This window comes from Mustela erminea, chromosome 3 (genome assembly GCF_009829155.1).
Source record: "Mustela erminea isolate mMusErm1 chromosome 3, mMusErm1.Pri, whole genome shotgun sequence".
NCBI lineage: Eukaryota > Metazoa > Chordata > Mammalia > Carnivora > Mustelidae > Mustela > Mustela erminea.
This window is the reverse complement of record NC_045616.1, coordinates 79,786,046-79,813,558: the sequence shown is the minus strand read 5'-3', so window position 1 is coordinate 79,813,558 and position 27,513 is coordinate 79,786,046. Positions and strand designations below refer to the sequence as shown.

General features: G+C 41.4%; 2 protein-coding genes across 2 annotated transcripts in view; one reads left to right on the top strand and one right to left on the bottom strand.

Annotated features, from left to right (window-relative positions):
• Nucleotides 1–594: 594 nt before the first annotated feature.
• On the top strand, nt 595–9,044 carry GZMA (granzyme A). Its single transcript, XM_032336239.1, has 5 exons — nt 595–728; nt 3,394–3,532; nt 5,912–6,053; nt 6,254–6,523; nt 8,705–9,044. Exons 1-5 carry the CDS (start codon nt 659–661, stop codon nt 8,864–8,866), a joined length of 783 nt encoding a protein of 260 aa, XP_032192130.1. The 5' UTR covers nt 595–658; the 3' UTR covers nt 8,867–9,044.
• A 2,389-nt stretch (nt 9,045–11,433) lies between these two features.
• Nucleotides 11,434–27,513, bottom strand: part of CDC20B (cell division cycle 20B) — a 44,277-nt gene continuing 28,197 nt past the window's right edge. The window contains exons 7-12 of the mRNA XM_032336236.1: nt 25,223–25,419; nt 23,800–23,894; nt 20,722–20,947; nt 18,705–18,830; nt 18,119–18,236; nt 11,434–12,535 (exon numbers count right to left, since the gene is read on the bottom strand). Of these exons, the coding sequence (XP_032192127.1) occupies nt 12,420–12,535; nt 18,119–18,236; nt 18,705–18,830; nt 20,722–20,947; nt 23,800–23,894; nt 25,223–25,419 (878 nt within the window). The 3' untranslated portion in view covers nt 11,434–12,419. The remainder of the gene's footprint in view (nt 12,536–18,118; nt 18,237–18,704; nt 18,831–20,721; nt 20,948–23,799; nt 23,895–25,222; nt 25,420–27,513) is intronic.

Below are 27,513 nucleotides of genomic sequence, written 5' to 3'. Positions count from 1 at the left end.
CAAAGTGGGGTGCAAGATATGTATGTAGCTATGAAGAAGTGCCTTGAAAATACTATATAAACCCTTGGCTTTGAGTGCTCGGGGTCCTTGTTGAAACCCGCTGCGCCAGGCGGATACTTGGACCCCAGCTAGCTGGAAATAAACCTTGCTGTGTGACTTGCATTATCGAGAGTGTTCTCTGTCTAATTGAGGGGTGGTCAACTTCGTACCCTAACAATATAACCCAAGGAGATAACCAGGAAAAAATTTGGTTGCTAACCAATTTTTTTCAAAGCTCTAATTTAAGTCTTAATAGATTCCATTAGTGGAAGCAGAAGATAGTATTGCTGCTGATGAGAACTAGAATCCTCCAAATTCCTGTGAAAACACATTAGAGTCTCTTTTGTACTACGTTCTGAGGGCAGCAGGGTCCTCTCATCCCCACCCACACTATCGAGTTGCCCTCCCCTCCCTCAGCAGTCCTAGCAAAGGAAAGCATGACCACTCATAATGAGTAATTGTTCACTGTTCTCACTTGGGTTTCATTTCTGAATGTTCAAGTTTGAACTTGGAAAGAGAGAAAACCACATCCTTTGTACTCTCAATATATAGATGGAGTCAGTCAAGAGCTAACACAGATTTTCGTGCCTATTGATGTGGGTACAGGACAGCAGCCACAATGAGGATCTCCTGTATGTTTCTGGCATCCTCTCTCTCAATTGCCGTTTTTCTCCTGCTGATTCCTGGAGGTAAGACTGCTTCTCATCATTTCCAGCATAACCATTAAGCAAATGGAGCAGACTTTCAGCAAACTTTTGGCAAGATTAGCTATGTATAAGAGGAGATATTTGTTCCCCATGCTTTAATACTCTCCCTTGAATTCTATGTCTTTATTTTATTTTATTTTATTTATTTTTTTTAAAGATTTTATTTATTTATTTGACAGAGAACACAAGTAGGCAGAGAGGCAGGCAGAGAGAGAGAGAGAGAGAGAGAGAGAAGCAGGCTCTGCACTGAGCAGAGAGCCCGATGCGAGGCTCAATCCCAGGGTCCTGGGATCATGACCTGGGCTGAAGGCAGAGGCTTTAACCCACTGAGCCACCCAGGCGCCCCGTATGTCTTTATTTTAGAAGGAAAAACATCCTTCCTTCCTCCTTAAAATTTCCTCACAAAAAATAATGGAACCACCAGTGTTTATTTCTGCCAATTTATAAATTGAAAATTTATAAATTGAAAATTTATAAATGGATAAACAAAATAAGTGAATAAACAAAGATGCTTGAGTTAGGAAAATAAATAGTATCTTTCAGGAAGGGAATAGTGGTGTTCAGCCTTTCTTGCTGCAGAAAGTACATGGATGGTTTTAAACGGAAGTTTAAAAAAAAAACACCCTGATTTTGTCACCCAAAACAGATCAGGAATGACTTGAATTTATATCATTTCTCTAGTGTGTCCCTGGGAATGTCCCCACATTGACTGGGGGTATTGAGCAACTTCTCTGGCATTCCAAGTAGTAACCAACATGACTGGTTTTATATGAGCTGCATGGGCATCAGTTTCAAATGCTATGAAGCTCATGGCATTATCACAAGACAGGTTATACCCCCTCAGGGGCTTTAGACTTTTCCTTGAAAACCTTCAGGAGAGTGAGGACTGGTCTAGGACTGCCTCAAGTATGTTGACAGGTAGGCACTAGCCATAGCTTTAGCCCAAGGTCTGTCAGCTTTTGTACACGGGAGCAGTTGGCCAGGGGCTGATGCAAAAACCTGTCTTGCCAGGAATCCGCAAGGAAGTTTATCTTGCACCTAAAAATGAGAAGAAATTTTTAAAATAACAAGGTTGCTACACATATGGGTTCAAATGCGTGGGCAGACCATCAGCCTGGCATAGTAGGACTGTGTTCAGGCATGTTAGAGCCTCTGTAACATTGAAAACAGAGCAGATATTAAAAAAAAAAAAAAATCCAGTGATATCTTCCCTTCAAAGGAAACAACAGAGAGGCTTGCTCCACTCTTCTTTGTTGCCTGTGGTCAGAGAGAGCAATGTGGGCGCATAAAGGGAACAGATAAAGTAAAGCAAGACTTGATGCTCTGGACCAGTGGTCTTAACTGTCCTACACATTAGAATACTCTGAAGGGCTTTTTAAACAGTGCTGGCATCCAGCCCCAACTCCCAAGATTCGGATTTATTTTGATTCTGGGGAGGGATCAAGAATTGCTAGGTTCCAGAAGCTTCTCACCTGCTCTAAACTCTACCCTAACCCTTTTAGGAGTGGTTGGTTGCAGATGTTGACTTTTTTTTTTTTGGAAGCTGTGTCTGTACTCACCAAACAGATGATTTTGAAAAATAAAAATGAAGTTATTCTGCTGAGTTTATGATTTCTGCAGCTCAGAAGGTCCAAAGACATACCGTTGGGATCTTTACATACACGACTCACCCAAGGAAAATTTGAGATGGGGGTGAAGTTGTCAGCGTTTCTCTAAATTCCTTATCTTCTAACTTCTAGAGTCTAGTATATCTGCTTCCCAACACACTTCTGGAAATGAGAGCCCTTAGGACCACTCTCTCCCCCTTCCCTCACTTTCACCATCTGCATCTGATTGTGAACTTGGCAGCAAGTTGGCTCTATTAATGGGGAAACGGGTACTCTTCCCCAAAGGAGAAACCACTGAATCTCAGCCAGTGGTCAGAAGTATTTTAGAAGAGTCCAACAGCATCTGGCACAGGGGTGGAAGACTGAAAGCGTATCACAAAGGCAAAGGCACAAGATGGCTAAACCAGCATGAATGGGGTTTCTTGTGCGTAAGACTATTTTCTGTAATCATGAAACCCTACTCCTGCTCTGTCATCATGGAAATTTGATTAAGGCAGAGTTCTTTCCTTCCTTCTCCTACCTCTTTGGAAAAGGCCTTTGGTTTGACCATGCGTTTCAGTCCTCAGGTTGAAAGGGAGCTTCAGGTGCAACAGATACTCTTCGGTCCACTTAGGAACAAGGAGAATACCAGTGTCAATTAAACAGAAGTCTGACCAAAGAACTCATAGGTGGGACACAGCTAAAAGGCACTCTATCAGTTTATAAGCCCTGTGTTTTGGCAAGGACGGAAGGGCAATCTCAGGCTTCTGAAAGCAGCTCTGCTTCCCCAGATCAGTACTTAGCCAGAAGGGAAGAGGGTGGAGTGCCCTCAAGGTGGTCATCATCACTAGCATCTCTTAGAGCAATGGAGACTGACCTGATGGAGTGGGATTTACATTCCAATATCCAAACATCTCCATGGAGGGCGAGGGCGTGGGGGGGACCTGTCACGTAGGTTTCCTCTCCCAAGAGGGAAAACCATGTGTGGCCTCAGGAACATGGCTTTAGGGAGAGCTCTTTGGGGTGGGAGCTGAGAGGATTTGTCTTTTTCTTTTTAACAGATTTCTGTGTAGAAATTATTGGAGGAAATCAAGTGACTCCTCATTCAAGACCCTACATGGTGCTACTTAAAGGAAAAAAAGTCTGTGCTGGGGCTCTGGTTGCAAAAGACTGGGTATTGACTGCAGCTCACTGTGTACTGTAAGTGCTCGTGTTCTAAAAATGTTTGTACAGATGTTCTTATTTGGGGGAATATTAATAAAGAGAATAAATATTCACTAAAACCACAGGAAGCTCACATTAGTATCTTCACATCACTTAAGTCTCTGGGAAATTGCTTTAACCCAGCAGTGAGTTAAGCCCAGACTCAGCCCCAAAGGATCAGACCCATGCGGGATCCACACTGGGCACCCACATGCTTGCTGTCATACTCGGCTAGAGCTTCCGGCTCTGAGTGCTGCAAGGCTTTGCTTCTGGTCTTGACTTCATGACTAGAGAGAATTAACCACAGTATGAAAGGGTAAAACTAAAGTGTCCCCTTGGGAGCCTGAGCTCAACAGTCAAGTAGAAATCTTGTTTCTTTTTTTCTTTTTATATTTTTAAATAACACTTAGCATATTATTTTTTTCAGGGGTACAGGTCTATGAATCATCAGTCTTACACAATTCATAGCACTCACCATAGCACATACCCTCCCCAATGTCCATCACCCAACCACCCCTCCCCTCCTACCCCCATCCCTCCAGCAACCCTCAGTTTTTTTTCCTGATATTAAGAGTCTCTTATAATTTGTCTCCATCTCTGGCTTCATTTTGTTCCATTTTTCCCACCCTTCCCATATGATCCTGTCTTGTTTCTCGAATTCCTCATATCAGTGAGATCATATGATAATTGTCTTGCTTTGATTGACTTATTTTGCTCAGCATAATACCCTCTAGTTCCATCCACGTTGTTGCAAATGGCAAGATTTCATTTCTTTTGATGGCTGCATAGTATTCCATTATATATATATACCACACCTTCTTTATCCATTCATCTGTTGATGGACATCTAGGCTCTTTCCATAGTTTGGCTATTGTGGACATTGCTGCTTTAAACATTCGCGTGCGTGTGCCCCTTCGGATCACTACATTTGTATTTGGGGTAAATACCCAGTAGTGTGATTGCTGGGTCATAGGGTAGCTCTATTTTCAACTTTTTGAGGAACCTCCATACTATTTCCCAGAGTGCCTGCACCATCTTGCATTCCCACCAACAGTGTAGGAGGGTTCCCCTTTCTCTGCATCTTTGCCATCTGTCGTTTCTGGACTTGTTCATTTTAGCCATTCTGACTGGTGTGAGGTGGTATCTCATTGAGGCTTTGATTTGTAGAGAAAGTTTGCTCCTAATACTTTCCCTCTTCCTTTTCTGACCGTCTCTCACATCACAGCCATCTCTTAACCCCCACTGACTACTACCTTCAGAGCTCTTCCAGGCCTGGTCTTTCCTCCATTCTCATAATCAAGCCTCTAAACTTGGGCTGTCCAATATGGTAGCCACTGTCATATGGTTACATGAATTTACATGTGGATCTATGAATTTTAATTAAAGCTCAATAAAATTATAAATTTATTTCCTTGGTGGCATTAGCCACATTTCAGGTCCTTGCTAGCCACAGGTGGCTAGTGGCTACTATTTTGAATGAGGCAGATGTATAGAACATTTCATCATTCAGTTGTGCTCTACTGAAACCAGTTCTAGTTTCTTAAGTGATACTCACATCAACTGATGTAATGGAAAAATGACAGTGAGACCTTCTGGTTGGTTTCATTTAGACTACACTGTGAATGATGATAACCTTAATCATTAATACACCAGAGAGCATTTTTTTAAGTAGGACCAGTCCCCACATGGGGCTTGAGTTTATACTCAAGGGGAGTATAAGGGGCATAGGCTCTACTGAACCAGCCAGGCGCCTCCTGGGTATTTTGATTTTATGAATCAAAATGAACCTTTTGCAGGGAGTAAAAAAAACAGAAAGGATCCTGGGTCCCTACTTCAGATCACCATCCCCGCAATATACACACACTCAGTGCCATGCAAATAGGGTTCGTGGAACAATCATATTCTGAAAGTTTTCCTTTTTAATTTTGTTGTTCTCTTACAAAGATCCCTTCAGTGCATTCCTCTACAATTACTGAGTGCCTTTTGCTTCCATCTCTAGACCCCTGAGATCTTTTTTTCCAGCATTCTGCAACCTGATTCTGCAACCTGATTCTCTACCACAGCTCAAGGAGGGTGAGGGGGCACTAAAACCCTAACCCCTAAGATCCCAAGCCTTGGCTTAGCTGCCGTGGAGTTCTCTTGTTGTTTTTCAGCAGACCTAGTTTAGTGTGTTGCAAAGAAGCTGGTGATGATGATGACAGATTCATAAACAATTTTTTTATTCTTTAAACTACACTTTTTTTTTCTTTCTGAGCCACACACAAGTATTGCCACAGAAAGCAGATTGACAAATGAGACAGTAAAGCGGATCATATGATATGCTGAGCTCCTAATATAAAGAGTAAACCCAGTTAACAGTGTCGTTTCTGTTTCCAGGAACAAAAATTCCCAGGTCATTCTTGGAGCCCACTCAATAACCAAGAGGGAGTCAGAAAAACAGATAATGTATATTAAGAAAGAGTTTCCTTATCCGTGCTTTGACCCACACACACATGAGGGGGATCTGAAACTTTTACAGGTATGTACCTCTGATAGACTTCACAGTCACAGAACATCCCACCATCTGGCTGACTCCATGGAAGTTTTTTCCTTGGTGCTCTGTGGCTATAGACAAGAGTTACATAATGGGGTCCTTGAAGGTGGGGCTAGAATTTAAGTAAAAATAGGACCATTTAAATAATCTTATTTTGTTAAGTCTTCATGCTTGTCTTCTAACAGCTGAACAAAAAAGCAAAAATTAATAAAAATGTGAGTATCCTCCCTCTCCCTAAGAAGGGGGATGATGTCAAACCGGGAACCACGTGTCAAGTTGCAGGCTGGGGGAGCATCCGCAATAACTCCCCTCAGTCTGACACCCTCAGAGAAGTCAATATCACCGTCATAAATCGAAGAATCTGCAATGATGAAAAGCACTATAATTATAATCCTGTGATTGGACTGAATATGATCTGTGCTGGCAGCCTCAAAGGTGGAAAAGACTCGTGCAATGTAAGTAAAATAAGGTCCCACGTGTTAGTTGTTGGAGTAAGTCCCGCAGATAGAGAACCTGTAACATCAGGCTTTGTCTTGTCATGGCGTTGGCTTCTGCAAGGTCCTAGTGTTTTGTTTTGTTTTGTTTTGTTTTGTTTAACAGAAATTTGATAAAATCCCAAATAAATCAATGTAAGCTCATGTAAGTCATTCATCAGAGACTTGTTCTCATTTTTCATATAAACATATACAGATCTCAATTTGAAAACATGTAACATCCAGGAAAGCTGAAGTCAGGGTTCCTCTAAGGACTTCAATGCCCTTTTCCCCACCTCAGTCCTCCCCCCACCAAAATTTGCTGTCACTTAACCTAGCAAGTCTGACATGCCTGTCCTTTCCAAGCCTGACTAAGGATCTCTGGCCAGACTCTGCTGCTTTCTGGAGCCAAGCTCAGTCCCCAGGAAGCAAATTCCAAATGTGACCCATACAGAGACTGTGCAAGTCTCCATCCCAGAGTGCCCTGAGAGGCAGTGGGACAGGGCTCTGCTTAAAGATAGAAGTAGCAGAGACACCTTAGAAAGTTTTAAGCTCTGAGTTTATCATTTCTCACTTTTCCCAAAGACCCTGTAGAACCTCCTTTGAAGAGAAGCAGTTGCAGTGTAGGTGGTCTGGGAGTTTGAATCAGAGGCTGAAAGATCCAGGTGTCTCTGTTCTTTCCAGAAGCTTGGCTAAACATCTAAAGAATCTGAATGGCTTCATTTTGGGACCATGGCTAGGCACATCCCAGGAAGAGATGACATTGGCCCTCTGCTCTTTTCCACTTTCTCCCCTTTGCTCTCTCTCCCCGCCTCCCCTCATCCACCATCTTGGCAATCCAGAAACCCAGAACCTTCCCACCCTTGGAAACACATGCAGAATCCTGAGGCCACAGCCACGTCCCAGCATGCCTGTCCCCTCTCCACTGCCACCCTAGGGTCAAAACTTAACCATCCTTTCTCTTAGTGCCCAAGACTCTTTAGAATTGGCTATGATGGACTCATGATGAAAATTTCAGACCCTATGTGAAATATACCTGTCCAGGAGGGGTCCCAGGCTCTCACACACTTCCCTTAGTTCGTGTACTCATAAGCCCAGTTTTTGCCTGAAAAGGAGGGATCATTGATGCCTTCACTTGGCTGGGAAGGTGTTGAGCACTCAGAGCCTGGCGTTTACAGAGCTCTATACACATGCCTCTGTGGCTTTCTGTCTAGCACCACCAATACTCCCTAAAGCAAGAGTAGTGAAATGACCACTTCAGACTCTAGACCTCAATACATTTAAATATGCTGATTCTAGATTTCCATGAGAGAATACAGGGTCGTACAGTGGGTAACACAGTCAGGAGGCATAAAGCAGTGACCTCAGCTAACTAAAGCCTTTCTGTTGGCAGAGTTCATTAACTTTGAAGTGTGACCACTGGTTTCTGGGATTTCCCATCTAGTGTCAGATGCTCCAAAGAGACTTGGGGGAGCAATTTCTGTCTATTTGACAGGACGAAGGGGAAAGTTGCTTTGGTTTTGTTCCTTTAGGAAAACAGTTACATGCTAGAGAATCTAGAAGACATGATGCCTTATAAAACTAGAAGATATATGCCTCTTTGCCTCAATATCCCGTCTGCATTTGACTGTTTTACCCTTTGCGTTATTAAGCATTTTAAGAAAATGACAAACAGGAGGGCTTCCCTTCTAAAGCAGAATCAGTCTTAAAATTGGTGGATAACATGAGCAGTAATACAAGTTTTATTGCATGTTCACTGGTTTATAAATAAATTGAACGAGCCAATTTAAAAATATTGAAACATTTCCAAACATTTGGGACTTTTTAAAAAAATTTTTTTAAAGATTTTAGATTTGACAGAGAGAGAAAGGGAACACAAGCAGAGGGAGTGGGAGAGGGAGAAGCAGGCCTCCCGCCAAGCAGAGAGACGGACGCAGGGCTTGATCCTAGGACCCTGGGACCATGCCCTGAGCTGAAGGCATATGTTTAACAACTGAGCCACCCAGGTGCCCCAACATTTAGGACTTTTAAGCACAAAATTTCATTTAAGTCAAGATTGGTCTTAACTTCACATTGAATGTGCCACATTGAATGGAATTTTTTCCATCCCACTAGTGAACATATTCCATGCTGATCCCCATTACCTTTCTTGTTTTCCTCCAGGGAGATTCTGGAAGCCCTTTGATATGTGAGGGTATTTTTAGAGGCATTACTGCCTTTGGCCTTCCAGGAAAATGTGGAGACCCTCGAGGACCTGGCATCTATACTCTTCTCTCACAGAAGCATCTCAACTGGACAATTGCGACTATGAAGGGGTTTGTTTAGCTAATTGTACTTCAGTGCATTTGTTGTCACTTCTTTTTTCATTGTTTGTTTCGAAGTAGTTAACATATAGTGTAGTATTGGTTTCAGGAGTGGAATTATGTGATTCACCATTTATGGGGTGGGCACTTGCTGTGACTTCTTAATCTTATCATAAATAAAATCAATTTGTGGAACTGTATCCATTTCTCCTATACCTTCAGTGGGCAAATCTGCACTGGCAAGGGGAAAGAGAGGAATATGACAACCTTACAGATATTGCAAGAGAGACGAGAAAGCCAAGGTCACCAGGGTCAACCATGCGTCAAGTGACATACATACTTTCCTCGAATTATCCACTGTCTAAATGGGGCCCAGCAGGAGTGACAATAAGGTCAGGTCTGTCTAGTGACAGCATCAGCAATTCTACAGGAAACAGGAACAGCCAGTGGAGCATTTGGGTTTAAAAGGAAATGCTTTTGCCCTTCGAAGGCCATTGCTCCACATCAACACATGCTATCTATCAATCTATCCATCTCTCTGCAAGAACCTGAGTCCAAGAAAGAAGTAGAAGGGGCAGTGTCTCACCGTGTTTTCCAAAGGCAGGTGAGAAATAGAAAATAAAATTCAATGGGACAGAAATGATGCACTTGGCAGACAAGAAAAGTATAAAACAGAGAGTCAGCCTCCTCTCTCATGGGTTTGCATAGAAGCCTTTGATTATCTAGGTGATTTCTTGGTTCTCCTCAACCCTGAGCCTGGGTGGATCCAGCCAACACAATGGTTACAGGAGCTGCCATACATACTAGGCAGTAAGTGCTCAAAGTCTTCCTTGAAAAACCCCTATGTTGTTATTCAGCACATTGAACTCACTGGGGAGTCGTCAGTCCAACAGCCACTTCAAAATGTGATTATGTGAATGGATTCCTGCAATTTCCATCAGTTCCTTTAGAAGTGTACATGCACATGCACATGCACACACACACAATGTACACCCAAGCCAAGAACATACATCAACACCAAGAGACAGTCTCTTAAAACAAAGAAGGAGCATAGCTCAATTACAAATCCTTAGCCCCACCTCTAGAAATTTTTATTTAATTGCATTCAATGAGACCGAGGACATAATATTCTTTATATAATCTCCCCAGTGATTTCAATATACAGCTGGTGATGGGAGGCCTTATACTAAAAAATGAAGTCTGGTGCTAACATCTAAAACAGGGCTCTAAGAGAGTCCCTAGGATGATATTGCAGATGCCTGCTATAATCCCTAATTCATAGTTAGAATTTTAATAGCAATAAGAGGATAGACTCTTCCCTACTGGCAACATTATAGATTTCAAAGTCCAATTAAAAAGTAGTTGCATAGAACCCTCAGTCATTACTGATGGAAGGGTAAACTGATACTTCTTAGGCAAGTTGGTAGTGACTACTTAAAACTCAATATCCTATGACCAAGCAGTTCCACACCTGGGTATATGCCGAACAGAAATGTGTGCTTTTGTCCACCAAAGAATGATTAAGAGTGTGCATAGTAACTTTATTCTTTTTCTAAAAGATTTATTTATTTTTAGAGGACACATGAGCAGGGGGAGGGGCAAAGGGACACTCTCAAACAGACTCCCCACTGAGTACAGGGCCTGACAAAGGGCTTGATTTCACGACCTTGAGATCATAACCTGAGCCAAAATCAAAAGTCAGATGCTTAACCAACTGAGCCACCCAGGTGCCCCACAACTTTATTCTTAAAGTCAAAATGGAAAATAGCTCAAATATTTATCCACTGTAAGATGGATTGACGATTGTCATACATTTATATGTGAGAATATTACACAGCAATGAAAAAGAAAATCCTACAGTTACATGTAACAACATGAATTAATATTATAAGCTTAGTAGCGAGTGAAAGAAGTCAAAAAGAATATAAAAGATGTGATTCCATTTATCTTCAGATTGGCATAAAACAAAAGTATAGTGCAGAGGTCAGAATAATGGAAAGGTGTTGACAAAGAGTAGGTACAGGGAAGTCTTTAGGGTACAAGAAATGTTCAAGTGGATGGTATAGACTGATGACAAGAATTCAAACCCAAGTAACATCGTCTCAAAACACTTCCTAGAGAGGTTAAGACTTTGATGAACAAAGAAAAGGAAGAGAGTAGTAGAAATTCCAGACTAGAAGAAAAGCTCTGACAAAAGCACAAAGGCAGGAAATCAAAATACCTAGCCCAGGGTTAACACAGGAAATGAGCAAGGATTAACATTTAAAAGATGGGGCGCCTGGGTGGCTCAGAGGGTTAAGCCTCTGCCTTCGGCTCAGGTCATGATCTCAGGGTCCTGGGATCGTGTCCCGCTTCGGGCTCTCTGCTCAGCAGGGAGCCTGCTTCCTCCCCTCTCTCTCTGCCTGCCTCTCTGCCTACTTGTGATCTCTCTCTGTCAAATAAATAAATTAAATCTTTTTAAAAAAAATTTTTTAAAGAACATGTGTGCTGGGTGGCCCAGTCCATTAAGAGTCTGACTTTGATCTCAGCTCTGGTTTTGATCTCAGAGTTGTGGAGTTCAGGCCCCACATTGTGTTCCACACTGGGCATGGAGCCTACTTTAAAAAAGAGAGAGAGAGAACAGTGGCCTGATCGAGACTTAAAAAAACTTAACAATTATCAAATCCAAAGTCCTATTCTTGTAAGTGTTATGACCACATGCAAGTTTGCTCAGTAGGTCTATGGCTGTTCTAGGGCTCAGGACCCTAAGGTTGAGGTGAGGGCTCTATGTAATAGGGAGTCATTGAGAGTTTCTGAGCAGGGGCTGAGAAGATCACCACCATACTTTTAGAAATGTAGCCTAACTGTGTGGTGGAGACACATGAAGAATAAAGAGAGAAAAACAGAAGGAATTACAATGAAGTGGTCATCAGGTATTCAGGACATGACTAGAATGAAACAGAAGAGAACAAGGTGTGAGCAGATTAAGCATGGAATGGAATAATCAGGAGGTTCCCTGGATGATGGGTTGACCAAGATAGGGATGAGAGCAGGGAGAGGGACAAGGGAGTTCTACAGGGGATCTCATTTTGAGAGGAAATAATGGGCATGCTTAACATACTGCTTAGCATATAGTGGGATTTTAACCAATATTTTTCAAGTGAATAAGGGATGTTTTTAATGTATTTGGTTTAAGCTAAAACAGGAAAGGATCTCAGAAAGGAAATACCCAGAGTCAGAAAGAAATATGAGACTGGACATTGGGAGAAATGTCAAGAGGGGAAAAGGTGTTTGGAAATCTCTGCTGTAGAAATCTCTGCTATCACAGTGGAAATGCATCCCTAACCAGGAAGAGATAGAAAACAAGAAAAAGAAGGAAGAAGAAGAGGAGAATGAGGGAGGGGAAAATAGAGAAGAGGCAAAGATAGTATCAGGGAATGGAACAGGAGGAAGCAGAGCAAATAAGCCTGAGAAGAAAGGTCACGAGAACATTCACCTCAGGAAAAGCACGTCATCCAGTTTGATAGTCACAACAAACCCGTGGAGAAGAGAAGGCTACTGTCATTATTCCCACTTTGAAGTGAGGAAGCTGGAGCTCATGGAGTTGCTGAGTGACAGCAGCTCCATACACAGGCTGTGCCATCTGCTGAAGCAGAAACCACTCGGGTCTGGTCTGGACTCAAAGCCAGGTGCAGCACTCTGCCTCTGTGGCCTGTGGGAAGAAGGAAGACAGCTCAGGTCCCACATTACAAGGGCTGTTGCTGAGGTGGAGGGCCCCGTATCCCCTCCCAGGATGAAGGCTTCCCTGAAACCTGCCATATATGAAGCTGGCACTCCCACTGTGCCTTTGCTGTGGTAAACACCAGTCCGAGCTAACTGTAGGCAGCAACCTCAGGTGGCTGAGGTTTTGCTTCACTGGGTTTCCCTTTCAGAGCTCTTCCCCACTTTATTATTTTCCTAGGGCTGCCATAACAAATTACCACACACTGCTGGAAACAAGACAAATTTATGTCCTCATAGCTCTGGTGACCAGAGGTCCAGAATCAAGGTGTCGGCTGGACTGGCTCCCTCCGGAGGCTCTGGGGGAGCTTCCAACCCTTGCCCCCTATCTTTGATTTGTGGCCACATCACTCTGTTCTCTGCCTCTGTGGTCACATGGCCCTTTTTTCCATGTGCCTGTTCTCTTCTGTGTGTCTCTTCGAAGGACACTTGTCATTGGATTTAGGGCCCATCCAGGATGATCTCATCGCACAATCCTTGACTTAATTACATCAGTTTTTTGCTAAAGAAAATCACAATCACAGCTTCCAGGGATTTGACAAGTGGCGGGATCATTTCTAGCCCACCATGCCCCTCATGCCCCAAACCATTATCAGCTCTATCTTCTCTACTCCACAAGCACCCAGGAATTGCTACTGCTGTGCTCCAGCCACCCATCCCATCCTCCTGATCCTCTCCAAAAAGTCATCCCTTGGGACCTAAGTTTCAAGGAGATAATCAAATAAATTGAGGCAGATTAATAGGAAAGGACCCAAAAAGCTCTACCCCAAAACAAACATGAGTCTTAGTTATGTAATTCTGGAGACAATCCACCTTTTCCTGTTATCTACCTGATCGTCTCCCAAAGAACATTTTGTGGAACAGTAATTCCATATGAAGTTGGTTAATAGGTATTAAAAAAGAAAACAGTGTTTAATGTTCACATTAGTTTGGGATCTCCAGGTTAAAAAAAAATTAAACAGGATTCCTTATTTCAAGACTACTTTATTTGGGAGAAGAGATTATAGTAAGCAGCATTTCTGAAACTTAGTTGACCAAAGTCATGTCCTTTTTTTTTTTTTTTTAAGATTTTGTTTATTTATTTGACAGACAGAAATCACAAGTAGGTAGGAAGGCAGACAACGAGAGAAAGGAGGAAGCAGGCTCCCCACTGAGCAGAGAGCCTGATGTGGGGCTCTATCCCAGGACCCTGGGATCATGACCCGAGCTAAAGACAGAGGCTTTAACCCACTGAGCCACCCAGGTGCCCAGTCATGTCCTTTTGACATGAACTTCTCACATAGCTCATGTTCCTTGGAAAATACTTGGCAAAATCTATCCTAACCCAACAGTGACGGCTAACAATCAAACGTTCAGGCCAAAGCAGACAAAACTGACTCCATGAAAGAAGGCTGGGGCCAGGAGGATGGGGGGAAGGAAAGAGGTTGTGTAAGTTTTTGGCTGAGGAGGTATTTGCGGACACACATAAAATATAGCTAGGTTGGTAGTCATCTCATAGAACTAGTACAGTTTTCAATTCAAATGAGATCTGGAATTTCAGAAATAATCTTGTGTTCTGACATCAGATTCTCAGGAGCAAAGAGTATGTATATATATTCCACTGTTGAAGGAGACATTTCTTAGACATGGGAATTTTTTTATCCACACACATCATGCCCAATGGTCTCCTGGATGCTCACGCACACATACACACACGGGCACAGGCACCCATGCCCCCCAAAGAGACATGGGTTTGACTCTGGGTGTGTAAGTGCATTAAAAAAAAATCTAGATTCATAGATACAAAGCAGCTCCCTTATTTTATAGATGAAAAAAAATTCCCGTAACATCAAATGCCTTGTCCCAGGTCACAGAGCTAATTGATGGCAGAGCCAGAACTAGAATTGAATTCAGTGCTTTAACCCTTTAGCCCATTCTCCAGTCCCACAGCAAAGAAGAATCTCTTTTCCTAGGGAATACCACTGCTCCTTATTTTTTAATTAAACATTTATAAATTAAAGCAATATAAATGAAAACCACTTAATTAAATTAGGATAAATATAGAATATTACATGAATGTTTTTAAATTAAACTTAAGAAAAGTCAATTCAATAAATACAGTAGGTGATAAATATGCCTTCATTTTTTATTACAATGTGTTGAGATGAAGAGAAAGAAAGGGAAAAAAGTAGAAAAGGAGTAATAAAGAAAAAAAATCCAAATCTTTTCCAAAGCAAGTTTTGAAAAATGTCTTTACTTTAAAAAAAATGGAGAGCTGCTTCCAAAATTTGTTAGGAAAATGGAGTTTGGATTAGAAGCAGAAGGATTCTTTTTTTTTTTTTTTAATTAACATACAATGTATTATTAGCCCCAGGGGTACAGGTCTGTGAATCACCAGGTTTACACACTTCACAGCACTCACCATAGCACAAACCTTTCCCAATGTCCAAAACCCAACCACCCTCTCCTTACCCCCCTCCCCCTGGCAGCCCTCAGTTTGTTTTGTCTTTTATGGTTTGTCTCCCTCCCAATCCCATCTTGTTTCATTTATTCCTTTCCTACTCCCCATACCTTCTTGTTGCCCCTCAACTTCCTCATATCAGGGAGATCATATGATAATTGTCTTTCTCTGATTGACTTATTTCGTTAAGCACAATACCCTCTAGTTCCATCCACATTGTCACAAATGGCAGGATTTCATTTCTTTTGATGGCTACATAGTATTCCATAGTATATATTATATTCCATATATATATGTATATATATATTCCATAGTATATATATATATTCCATAGTGTATACACACACACACACACACTACATCTTCTTTATCCATTCATCTATTGATGGACATCTAGGCTCTTTCCATAGTTTGGCTATTATGGACATTGCTGCTATAAACATTCAGGTGCACATGCCCCTTCAGATCACTACATTTGTATCTTTAAGGTAAATACCCAGTAGTGCAATTGCTGGGTCGTGGCTCTATTTTCTTTCTTTCTTTTTTTTTTAAGATTTTATTTATTTATTTGACAGAGAGAAATCACAAGCAGATGGAGAGGCAGGCAGAGAGAGAGAGAGGGAAGCAGGCTCTCCGCTGAGCAGAGAGCCCGACACGGGACTCGATCCCAGGACTCTGAGATCCTCATGACCTGAGCCGAAGGCAGCGGCTTACCCCACTGAGCCACCCAGGTGCCCTCGTGGCTTTATTTTCAACTTTTTGAGGAGCCTCCATGGTTGCACCAGCTTGCATCCCACCAACAGTGTAGGAGTGTTCCCCTTTCTCCGAATCCTCACCAGCAAGAAGCAGAAGCATTCTTGAAACACTTCTCTCCTATTAGTGAAAATCTTAATTTACTAGATTTAGTGGGAAATGCCATCTTTACCTCAGACCAAGGCCATCCTTTAGGATTCACATCCCTAAATTCCAAGAGTATTATCACTGAAAGGATTTTGTTTGAAAGTTTTGTGTTCTTCATGCAGCAATCATTATAAAGGAGACCACCTATCAATGCATGTGCTAAGGACTATGAAACCAAATCAAAGGCCAGACCTCACCTACAGGTTAGAAAGTTATATATTGCTGCTTCAAAGCTTGTAAATTACAACTTTTGGAAGGTGAGGGGAAGAATGATCTTAAGTTATCTTCCTTCTCCAGTTAGATGGGGAAAACCTCTTTAATAGAATTCTTCCCCCAGAGAATCATGAGTGTGGCTAACAGGGTGAGACAAAGGAAAGGCGTGGCCATAATCTAGAATAGCTTTTTTCTAAGCTTTATGAGCACAATCCACCTTTCAAAACTACATTTTATGCTGCCACCCCATATTTAAACACGCATATGGTATTGAACAACTGTAACAAAAGTTTAACAAAATAATGCCTTCTTTTACATTGTTTCCATTCTCTGCTATTCTATTTCACCTTTTTAATGCTAACCACCTGATGTATGTTTATATAACAATCACCCTGCTAAACACTGGGAAATATGCCCGTGGGAGAGACTACTGGGTCAGAGATGAGCATTAGTGTCTGAAAGCTGGAAAGTAACTGCATCTTCTTTAATCATAAATGTTAAGGGAAGAAAAGGTTAAATGTACTCTTTGGAATTTTGTCTAATATCAATGAAAAAAAGCACAAGACATGACGACTGAAGAATTCATAACTTGTCAAGGCTAGAAAAGAAAGAAAATGTACCCGTTAAGTTCATTCTTTATTGCCAGTATCAACAAATTGACTCCAGGATCTTTCAGAGGTCCCTACCTCACTGAAAGATCTAACTATCTACTGGAATTGCAGTAAAGAACCAGGTTTAAGGCTTCATTAAAAATATTTCTCTAGGGCGCCTGGGAGAGCTCAGTCAGTTGAGCATCTGCCTTCGGCTTAGGTCATGATCTCAGGGTCCTGGGATCAAGTCCCATGTCGGCCTCCCTGCTCAGCGGAGAGTCTGCTTCTCCCTGTCCCTCTGCCCCTCCCCACCTCTCATGCTCTCTCTCAAATAAGTAGAATCTTTAAAAAAATAAAATAAAATAATTTCCCTAATCAGAAAACATATCCCATGAATTACATATCTTATGATTTAAAATATACAAAGGATCAATTCATGTCCTTCGTACACTCAGGCATGGCCACCCAGGTAGCTCTGCCAAGAGCTGTCTACATTTTTATTTACCAAATCACACAGTCTAACAGCTTAAGGATATCAAAGTTGTTCTGCGGTCAGACAGACCAGCAGAAGCAGGAAGTCTTTCTGTTAAGTGTGTTTTGTTGTTGCCAAATAACATTCTCACAATCTACAAAGAGAGTCACGGTATTATCACTATGGAACTCTGTATACATTTGGTGTTTTCAGTCTGTTTCTTCCCACTAAAGTATGGGCTCCCTGAGGGCAAAGATGATGTCTGTCTTGTTTACATGTATGTCCGCCCCACCCCCAAAAGTGCCTCACACACGGTAGATGTATATTGAATAAACCCACACGTTGTAGCACTCCTGGTTTTTCTGCAAAATAAGGAAAGATGAGTTATGATGCTAACTCCAGAGTTCAAAAAGCATTTGGAAACTCTCCCTGACCATCACTCTCCATCCATGCATGCATGCAAGAAGGAGAAGACAGGACCATTGTAAGCAATGAACAGTCTGAGTCAAATTCAGAAGTACTCATCTATGGACACCCTGAGGTGGGGTGGATGTAGGTCTTTTTTCCTGATAAAATAAATACTTTAAAAAGCCAGAGGAGGGGCGCCTGGGTGGCTCAGTGGGTTAAGCCGCTGCCTTCGGCTCAGGTCATGATCTCAGGGTCCTGGGATCGAGTCCCGCATCGGGCTCTCTGCCCAGCAGGGAGCCTGTTTCCTCCTCTCTCTCTCTCTGCCTGCCTCTCTGCCTACTTGTGATCTCTCTCTGTCAAATAAATAAATAAATAAATCTTAAAAAAAAAAAAAAAAAAAAAGCCAGAGGAGATCTTTTACTCAGGGCTTTTCCTGCCAGTGACAGCTCACTTAGCAATGGGAACATGCATTTTAGTCATCTGTGTGCTTACCCAAAAATCCACGTGACCTGGTCAGACCAGGACAGGCCCACACAGTCACATCATTCTTGGGACTACCTTGGCCGCTTGCAATCTCCCTTGTCTTAGGTAGCCAGATAAGGGAACAAATCTGTAATAATGGCCAAAAAAAAAAAAAAAATACAGAGTTATGGCAATGTCTGATGCATTATGAATATATTTCAAATGGATACCAGGTGATATGTTCCATCCTCATCCCTCCTCCAGTCCACAGCTGGGGTTAAGGTGTGAGAGGAACTATTTTAGTTTTAGGAACGTTGATCCCAAGCCAACAGAAGACTAAGCATACAAATAGGTTTGGGTGCAATGAACCTACAAATTTGAGCACAGTCAAAGCAGTGCTGAGAAAGAAGGAAAGTGTGGGAAATAGAGGGGGAAGGAAAAGATACACAAATCAACCCATAGAGAAAGGTTCTACAAAAACAAACTGCCAAGAACTGAAGTCTTTATAGACTCACAAGTACAGAGAGATGTGTTTGGGTCCTATGTTCTAACAGCAATCATTTTCACAAGGGTCTAGAAGATCAAAGAGAAGGCAGACTCCAGCAGAGATATTTACCTGTGAGTCTGTGCTTGGGGTCTGGATGCTTTGCCCAGTATTTATGTCCAAGACACGTAAGTGTCCATCTTCCATGCCGCCTCCAACAGCAAGGACTGCAGACTGCCAGGGACACCAATCCATGGCCTTGAAAATTCAAATAATCACACAGGCAGCTCAGGCTTGGAGGAAGTGAACTTGTGAAGGTGACACACTTCACACCATATACCACGGCTCTCCTGGAGCTCTGATCTAAAGGCAGGAGCAAAGGCACTCTCTAGAGATTATTTCTAAGGGACTGGAAATCACCTATTAGGTGCCTTCCTCAAATTTTGAGAACAATTTGCCAATATTTTAAACAAAGAAAAACCACCCAATAATATATTTTAAAAACTACACTCAACGTGTCCTATGGGATAAGAATCTGCTGTTGGAATAGGTGACATGTGCCCCCTGGAATCTGATGACGAAATGAATTTTTCTCTCATTTGTCTACCTGTGTCTTTAGGTTCTAGGTCAGAGAAGAAAGGACAAATGGAGCCACACATGATTGCTTGCACCCCCAAAACTCTCATGCATTTCAGTTCCTAAAACATTTCAGAAAGGAAAATTGCTGTTGATTTACTTCCTTATAAATGACTACAGGTAATCCTGAAAAATAAGGTTCAGTATTGCATATTTATGCTGACAATTGAAATGATGAATAGCACTAATTTTAAAGGACAGTCTAATAAATATTTCCATTGTATTTATCCATGTATCCTTATCTGCGCGGCCATCCTGCCATTAGCTGCCCAAGGCTTGGCTCGCTCAGACTTCAGAGGCTCTTGGTTCAATTTGCTGTATTTCTGACAAGGCACATAAGAAAGTAACTTGTTTTGCTTGTCCTGGGTTTTTCACACATTGGGTTTTTGGTTTTGGGGGTGTTTTGTTTTGTTGTTTTTGTTTGTTTGTTTGTTTGCTTTATTTGGGTTTTGTATTTTGTTCACAGAGTATTTTACATACATTTTCCCTAGATTTCTCTCAAATCATTAAAGATGGGAATTTGGACCTTAAATCATTCTTAATGTCCTGTGGATATTAAAACCATAAGCCAGAGTACTGAGCCACTACCATGCGTTAGCAGCTGGTAGGACGCATTACACCCTGTATCAGGAAACTCTGTGTTAACTTGGTAAGTTCTCATTCTAACAAATTTGTTCATAGGTAATAAAGTAGAACAATTTCTTTGTTCTGTGAGTGATAAATATTCTGGGACAATGTCGAGGTCAAGACATATATCTGTGATGCCAAAGGAATGAAAGTATAGGTTTGTTTTTTTTTTTTTTTTTTACTAGAAATAAGAATTTAAAATACAGAGAAATAAAAAAATATATTATGCTTGATGGAATATTGGTTTAACTCTGAAGCACCTTTTCTCCTCCTCCTTTTCACGGTGGGTTTCCTTTCGGGAGTGTGAGTTCAGGTAGGTCTGGACAGCCAGTGTGCCCATCTATCTGACCACAGTTACTGCTGAGAGATGAGAAGGTGCCCAAAGTCACACCAGAGTTCTGGGACTTTTCTATCAGAGTAACAAGGAACCGTAGTTTCTTAATCAGTTCCATCTGGGAGGATCTGAATTTGAAGCTGCTAAGAGCCATCTTGCCCACAAAATGTCTGAATGAAAAATGAAACTCAGCAGAGAAAGGCAGAGCCAAGAGCCAAAGAGAAAGAGTTTTAATGACATCATTTAAGGTCTTAGGTCTGGACGGTATTGAAAGCAGCTGTATGTACCCAGGACTCCTCTGTCAAAAGAGAAAATATATTTACATTTGTTTGCAGAAGCTCTCTCTTACCTCTGGTTTCAGTTACTTACAACCACAAAATCAGACACATTGGGGGTATAAATAGGGTTGTCTTTCAAGAGAATGATGGCAAAATCCAAAACAAATTCCAGGGGAAGAAAAATCTCAGAGGATTAGCTTAATGGCTTTGTTCTCAGGTGTGAAGGATGCATCTCTGAGTGGACAGCAACCTGGAAAGCTACTGGATGTCTTACCTTGACTGCTGTAGGTTGGGCTATGACTTTCAGGGGTTGAACCTGGGCTTTTGCACCGGGATCATGGGGCCATATCGTCAGCAGTCCATCACTACAGCCACTGGAAAGCAGCCTGCCATCAGGGGACCACTTGAGAGCACAGACAGCTTGCTTGTGGTGAAGTGTTCCGACGTGATGCTGGGTGACCCGAACGTCGTGATGATAAACACAGCCCAGCCTCGACCCGCTGCACAGAGGTAAAGGGGCAGGTTCCTGACAGAAAACTCAAGCCCTGTTGCTAATAAGCATTTGAAAACATGAAGGAAAGCATAGTTCAAACCACCAAAAGACCCCACAAGACAGATTCGAGACCCAGTTTTTGAACATTCATTGAGTTAATAAGGATAGGGTATTCTGCCTGGGTGACTATTCACACAAGCGAAAAATATTTCTGTGGCAAAGTTTCAAATGTGAATAATGAGATGCTATCCTTTGAGAGATACTTCCTTTTTTTTTTTTTAAGATTTTATTTGTTTGTTTGTTTGTTTGTTTGAGAGAAAATGAGAACGCAAGCAAGTAAGAGAATGCGGTTGGCAGGGGCCGAGGAAGAGGGAGAAGCAGGCTCCCCACTGAGCCGGGAGCCTGATATGGGGCTCGATCCTAGGGTTCCTTGATCATGACCTGAGCCAGAGGCAGGTCACCCAGGCACCGACTGAGTCACCCAGGCACCCCTTTTTGACAGATATTTCTAATGACTTCAATATGATGCAGGAAGCTATGGAAATGATAAATTTTGAAGATTTCCATATTTCCCCAGGGGGTTCTTTATGTACTGAACATACGAAATATGTTTCTGGAATTCAGAATATTTCATATTATCTCAATGCAATATGTATTTATAGTGAAATGTCAGAGATAGAAATGTATTATTTCCTTTTTCTGTTAAGCTACAAGTCACTATTAATTTTAATGCCACTCATGTTGAAAAAGAGTATAAAACTCTCCGAATGTCATAGCAAACTGCAATGTGATTCAGAATCAGGAGATAATGTCTACTTACTGGTAGCGATTTGCATCCAAAGAATGATAAAGATTATATCACTTTATCAAAGATAATGAACTCCTCCCAGACTAATTTAATTTTCTCCAAGGAATAAGTAAACAACTACCTACAATTATTTTTGAAATTTCTCAAAATCCAGTGTCGTCTTTTTATTTATGTATTTATTTATTTTAAAGAGTTTTATTTATTTGACAAAGAGAGCACAAGTAGGCAGCGAGGCAGGCAGAGGGAGAGAGGGGGAAGCAGGCTCCCTGTTGAGCAGAGAGCCCAATACGGGGCTCGATTCCAGGACCCTGAGACCATGACCTGAGCCAAAGGCAGAGGCTTTAACCCACTGAGCCACCCAGGCGCCCCAGTGTCGTCTTTTTTTTTTTTTTTAATATTTTATTTCTTTATTTGACAGAGGTCACAAGTAAGCAGAGAGGCAGGCGGGGGAGTTGGGGGGTTGGATGCGGGGGAAGCAGGCTCCCCACTGAGCAGAGAGCCCTATGCGGTGCTCGATTCCAGGACCCTGAGATCATGACCTGAGCCGAAGGCAGAGGCTTAACCCACTGAGCCACCCAGACACCCCCAGAGTTGTCTTTTTAAAAATGATCAGGCACCACACTGAACAGCCTTCTGATGAACAATATGGGCTCTGTGGCCAGACCACCTGGGTTCAAAGCCCGACTCTGCCCCTTTTACTAACCATGTGACCTCAGGCTAGTGTCTCAGTTGATTCAGCAACAGGTTGGTTGGAGATTAGAAACAACTCGACACAGAGTTACTGCAGGGATTAAAACACAATTATCCACACAAAGAGTATAGCAAGCCTGGCACACATTACTCCAAAAATATTAGCTGCTATTATAAGAAAGGATCTGTTCATGGATAATAAAACCAAATTTAAGCAACACAGACTGTAAAAGGAATTTAAATAGAGAACTGACCTCACTATAACAACTTTGCTCAGTAAATAATCAGCCCTTTACGTGGTATTTTGTTTAAGCAGCTTTAAGTTTTACCTATAATCACAAGGTACTGAAATCTTAAGTTTATATCTCAGGTACCTAAAGAAATTGTAAAAGACCTTGGAATTTATTTAATTTAAACCACTTAAGAACTACAGTATAAAAATGAATGGCAGTGGTGGGGCACGTGGTTGGCTCAGTTGGTTAAGCCTCTGCCTTTGGCTCAGGTCATGATGTCAGGGTCTTGGGATCCAGTCCCGCATGGGGCTCCCAGCTCAACGGAGAGTCTGCTTTTCCCTCTCCCTCTGCTGCTCCCCCTGCTTGTGCTCTCTTTCTCTCAAAAAGTAAAATCTTTTTAAAAAGTGAATAGCAATTGTTAAAAGTAAGTATGTAAGATCATACGAACAAGTCACTTAAACTTTCTGGTTAGTTAGACTAAATCAGTAGTTCTCAAAAGTGATGAAGCATGAGCATCACTGCAGAAATTAGAAATGCAAATTATCAGAGCCCCTCCAGACCTACTGAATCAGAAGTTCCTGGAGATGGACCAGCAATCTGTGTTGTAAGGAGCCCTTCAGGGATTGTTGATGGGTGCTCAAGTTTGAGAACTGTGGAACCGGCTGATCTATGAGGTTCCTTCCAGCTCTAACATCTGTGGATCTATGAATAGGAAATGTGCCCCAGAAAGCTTACCATATTCCAAATTATTGATCCTGACAGCATTAAATACGTGTTTTCAACAAAATTATCCTCCTGGTAGATATTACTTGGCGCAGAGAAACTTTTTGCTTAAACAGAGCTTTACCTTTTGTCTGAACAATTTAGTGGATCCTGAACCTCACTTTCCAGTACCAGCACATGGTGCAGGCACATAGCAACATGGTGCCTGTGGCCAATGGACCACTTACATCACCAGAGGAGCTGGATATTGAAGAAGGTAGGATCATAACTGCCTAACTAATATCCTGTTTGGCTGCGGTTGGTTTTGCTTTTGCTTCTGGTTTTAAATATAATAGTTCTGTTCACTCAGCCCCCATAATCACTCGGTGAGACAAATATAATTCATTCCATTAAGATGCTTCTTACCTGGTGAGAATACAGTCATTCCAGCTCAGAGCCCCAACCACCGACAAATGACCAAGCATATTTCTCAGCTGCTTTTTAGTTACCACATCCCATAACTGAAAACAAAAATTGAATAAAGTTACATAGCTTTGTCTTTGTCACAGTCCACTGTCTTCTTAAAGGCCTGATAGCAATTAATGTTGCTACCGCCAGCCCTTGTACTAAGGGAAAGCTCAGCTCCTTTAACCCTGGGCAGCATTTCTCAACGCTGTCTGTATATGACATCACCGATGGGGCTCGCCATTCATGCTAGCCATTCTGATTTAATAACGGAGGTAGAATCTGTGGATACGGGGTTTATTTTATGACATTTGCTTTAAAGCTCCCCAGGTGAATTCAATGGGCAGCCACAGCTTGAGAATAGCTCTCACATTTCTAGTTTCATATCTGGAAGTCCTCAGAGTATAAGATACTCTGACCGATATGAGAAATGAGAACTTTGGTGTGAGAAGAAATCGTGATATAACCTTCATAGCATCCAGTATCACTGTAGAGATGAGAAAGCAGTGAGAGCCATCTTGTGACCCTCCAAAGTCACACTGAACACATGAGCAATATTGTTTACAGTATTGTTAGTAATAATAATACATGAGAAATTAAATAGATAGATGGAAATTGGGTAAATTTTCATTTGAGAGAGCCTATCAGAAAAAAAAAAATTATTCATTTTAAATAACTCTACTCCTGATCACAGCTTGAGGTGAAAAAGGAGACCTGAAGGTTATCTTCCTCTCTCTGAAGTCCTAACCCTGGGGATTCTACAAACCCAATTTAATACAAGAGAAAAGACTTTTAGGTGCACCTGACTGGTTTGATCAGAGGAGCATGCCACTCTTGATCTCAGAGTTGTGAGTTAAGCTCCACATATGGTGTAGAGATTACTTAAAAAAAAATAAAATCTTTGGGGGAATAAAGACTTTTAAAAAGGTAAATATAGGGGCACCTGGGTGGCTCAGTTGGTTAAAGCCTCTCCCTTCCGGTCTGGTTATGATCTCAAGGTTCTGGGATCAAGCGCCGCATAGGGCTCTCTGCTCAGCGGGGAGCCTGCTTCCCCCTCTCTGTCTCTGCTGCCTCTCTGCCTACTTGTGATCTCTGTGTGTCAAATAAATAAATAAAAATCTTGAAGAAAAAAAGGTAAATACAGCAGAAGGAGATTGTGTGAAGAAAAAAAGAAACAAAAGCTAGGTTGAGTATCCTTAAGTCCTTATAAAATGTCAATCAGAAAAGAACCAGAATCCCCTATCTTCTCACTCCCCATAGCTTCAAGTACCACAACTAATACAGAGTCTCTATTGTATATTAATTTGTTATTAAAGGTCAGCTTTAGTTATCTAGCAATTACACAGAGCACATTTTGAGGGGGGGAAAAAAACCTGCCCATTACCTGTACTTCTCCCTCACTGGTGCCAACTGCCAGGCAGGTTCCGTCTTTTACCCAGGACACAGAAGATACATAGTTACAATTGAGAGGTAGATCTATATTTTCAGTCACATTGTAGTTTTCCCCATTCCAGATGAATGCAGAGGATCCAAGAGCTATAGCAACTAGATTTTGAAAATTCCAATCTAGAGTATTCAGATCTATAAGAAAAGCATTTCATATTAGAGTAATAATTTTAGCCAAATAAAAAATATTTTCAACTAACCAACTTTTTTTACAGATAGATAAATTAATACCTTTCCCATGATCAACTGGGAAATAGAATCACATAGGTAAACAGATCATTAGAAGTTCAAAAATAAAAACTAGAATTCTGTATCAAGAGTCACAGTCTAATGAATAATAATTTTACTATTCATACTCAAATGTATTTATTTAGAGTCATTTGGAGAACTTGGAAGATTCATCTACCATTATTAGTACACATGGATTTTTCTAACAGATCACTAAAAATTAAAAGCACATTTTTTTATTGAAATTATCTGGACTTTTAAAAAAAATTTTAATTCCAGTATACTTAATATACAGTGTTATATTAGTTTCAGGTATACAAAATAGTGATTCAACAATTTTATTTTATTTTATTTTTTATTTGAGGGATAGGGACAAGCAGACTCCCCACTGAGTGTGGAGCCTGAGGTGGGGCTCAATCCCAGGACCCCTAGATCATGACCTGAGCTAAAGTCAGACATTTAATGACTGAGCCTCCCAGGCACCCCCATACCACATCTTCTTTATCCATTCATCTATCAATGGACACTTAGGCTGCTTCCATAATTTGGTTATTGTAAATAATACTGCAATAACCATAGGGGGAAAACACCTAACCCTTACAGAGACATCCTCGAAGCTACAGTATCCATATGAAAGATGCCACAATCATTTCAAACCAAAAATACCACCCAACTACAGTCTATCTAGAAGTGATCACTAGCTTATAAGTGATACCTGGAAACTCCTAGCTGTACTCTCCAGTTTCTACTATTAGAACTCTTTGCCAAAAAAACCCATATTTGTAAGACCACATATTAAAATGTATCCTATCTTATTTCTTTTTTGAATTGAGATATAGTTGACATATAACCCTTCCTTATTTCTTATAAGACAAAAATTCTTCTCCTCATTGATACATATCAATACAAAACTATGAGGCACAGGAGCTCCACTACAGTGGCCTAAGCCAACCATGACTCACCTCTCCCACTGATGACAACTATAAACTCTGAACAAAATATTTAAAAAAAAAAAAAAAAAACTCCCTCAGAACTGGAAAATTAGCAAATGCAGTTAACTAAGTAAGGGAGTCAAAACCAGAAGAAGCAACCTGCCCAGGGGTGAGTTTCTCACTTTTTTTCTCACATGGTTTTGCCAGAGGGTGGGCCCCAGTCACAGAACAGCACCAGCAGCTCAAGCTCTGGTAGGAAGCTCACCATCTTTCTGGTGAGGGGAGCCAGCCTGAGGTGGCCAAAATGTGTGGAGAAAGTCCTGGAGGGGAGAGAGCCACACAACTCTAGTTGTGAATGTAGGAACCCACGCACATTTCAGCCTAACCCTGAAATCATGTTTTTTAGGGAAAACTCAGATCAGTTTAGCAAAGGCTTTGAGAATCGAACTGAGTGAAGCATCTATTTAGGACTCAGCCTAGACTCCCTATATATGAGGGAAAGACCCAAACCAGCATAGTCAAGGCAGAAGAAACTGATCTGAGACTCAAAACACCACCCACAAAAGGCAAGACAAAACTTAAGGTATAATGTAACTAAGACAGGGGTATCTGGGTGGTTCAGTTGATAAAATATCTGTCTTCAGCTCAGGTCATGATCTCAGGGCCCTGGGATCCAGCCCCACATCAGGCTCCCTGCTCAGTGGGGAGCCTGCTTCTCCCTCTCTTCCTCTGCCCCTCCCCCTGCTTGTGAGCACACACACACTCTCTCTCCCTTTCTCTGTCAAATAAATAAATAAAATCTTTTTTAAAAAATAAAAAATAAATTTAAATTAAAAGTAAGACAAAAATGGCAACATTCTCTGCAGGAGCCTGAGTTAATACCACATAAAATCCACAACGTTTAGGACACGATTCAAGATTACTGGACACAAGGAAAACATAATTAATAGATGAAAACCCTAAGATGAATTAAGTATAGGAATTATTAGACAAAGGTGCTAAAGCAGTTCTAATAGAATATGCACACAGAATAGAAAAGAATATTCTTCATGAGGTAAAGAAAAAACAT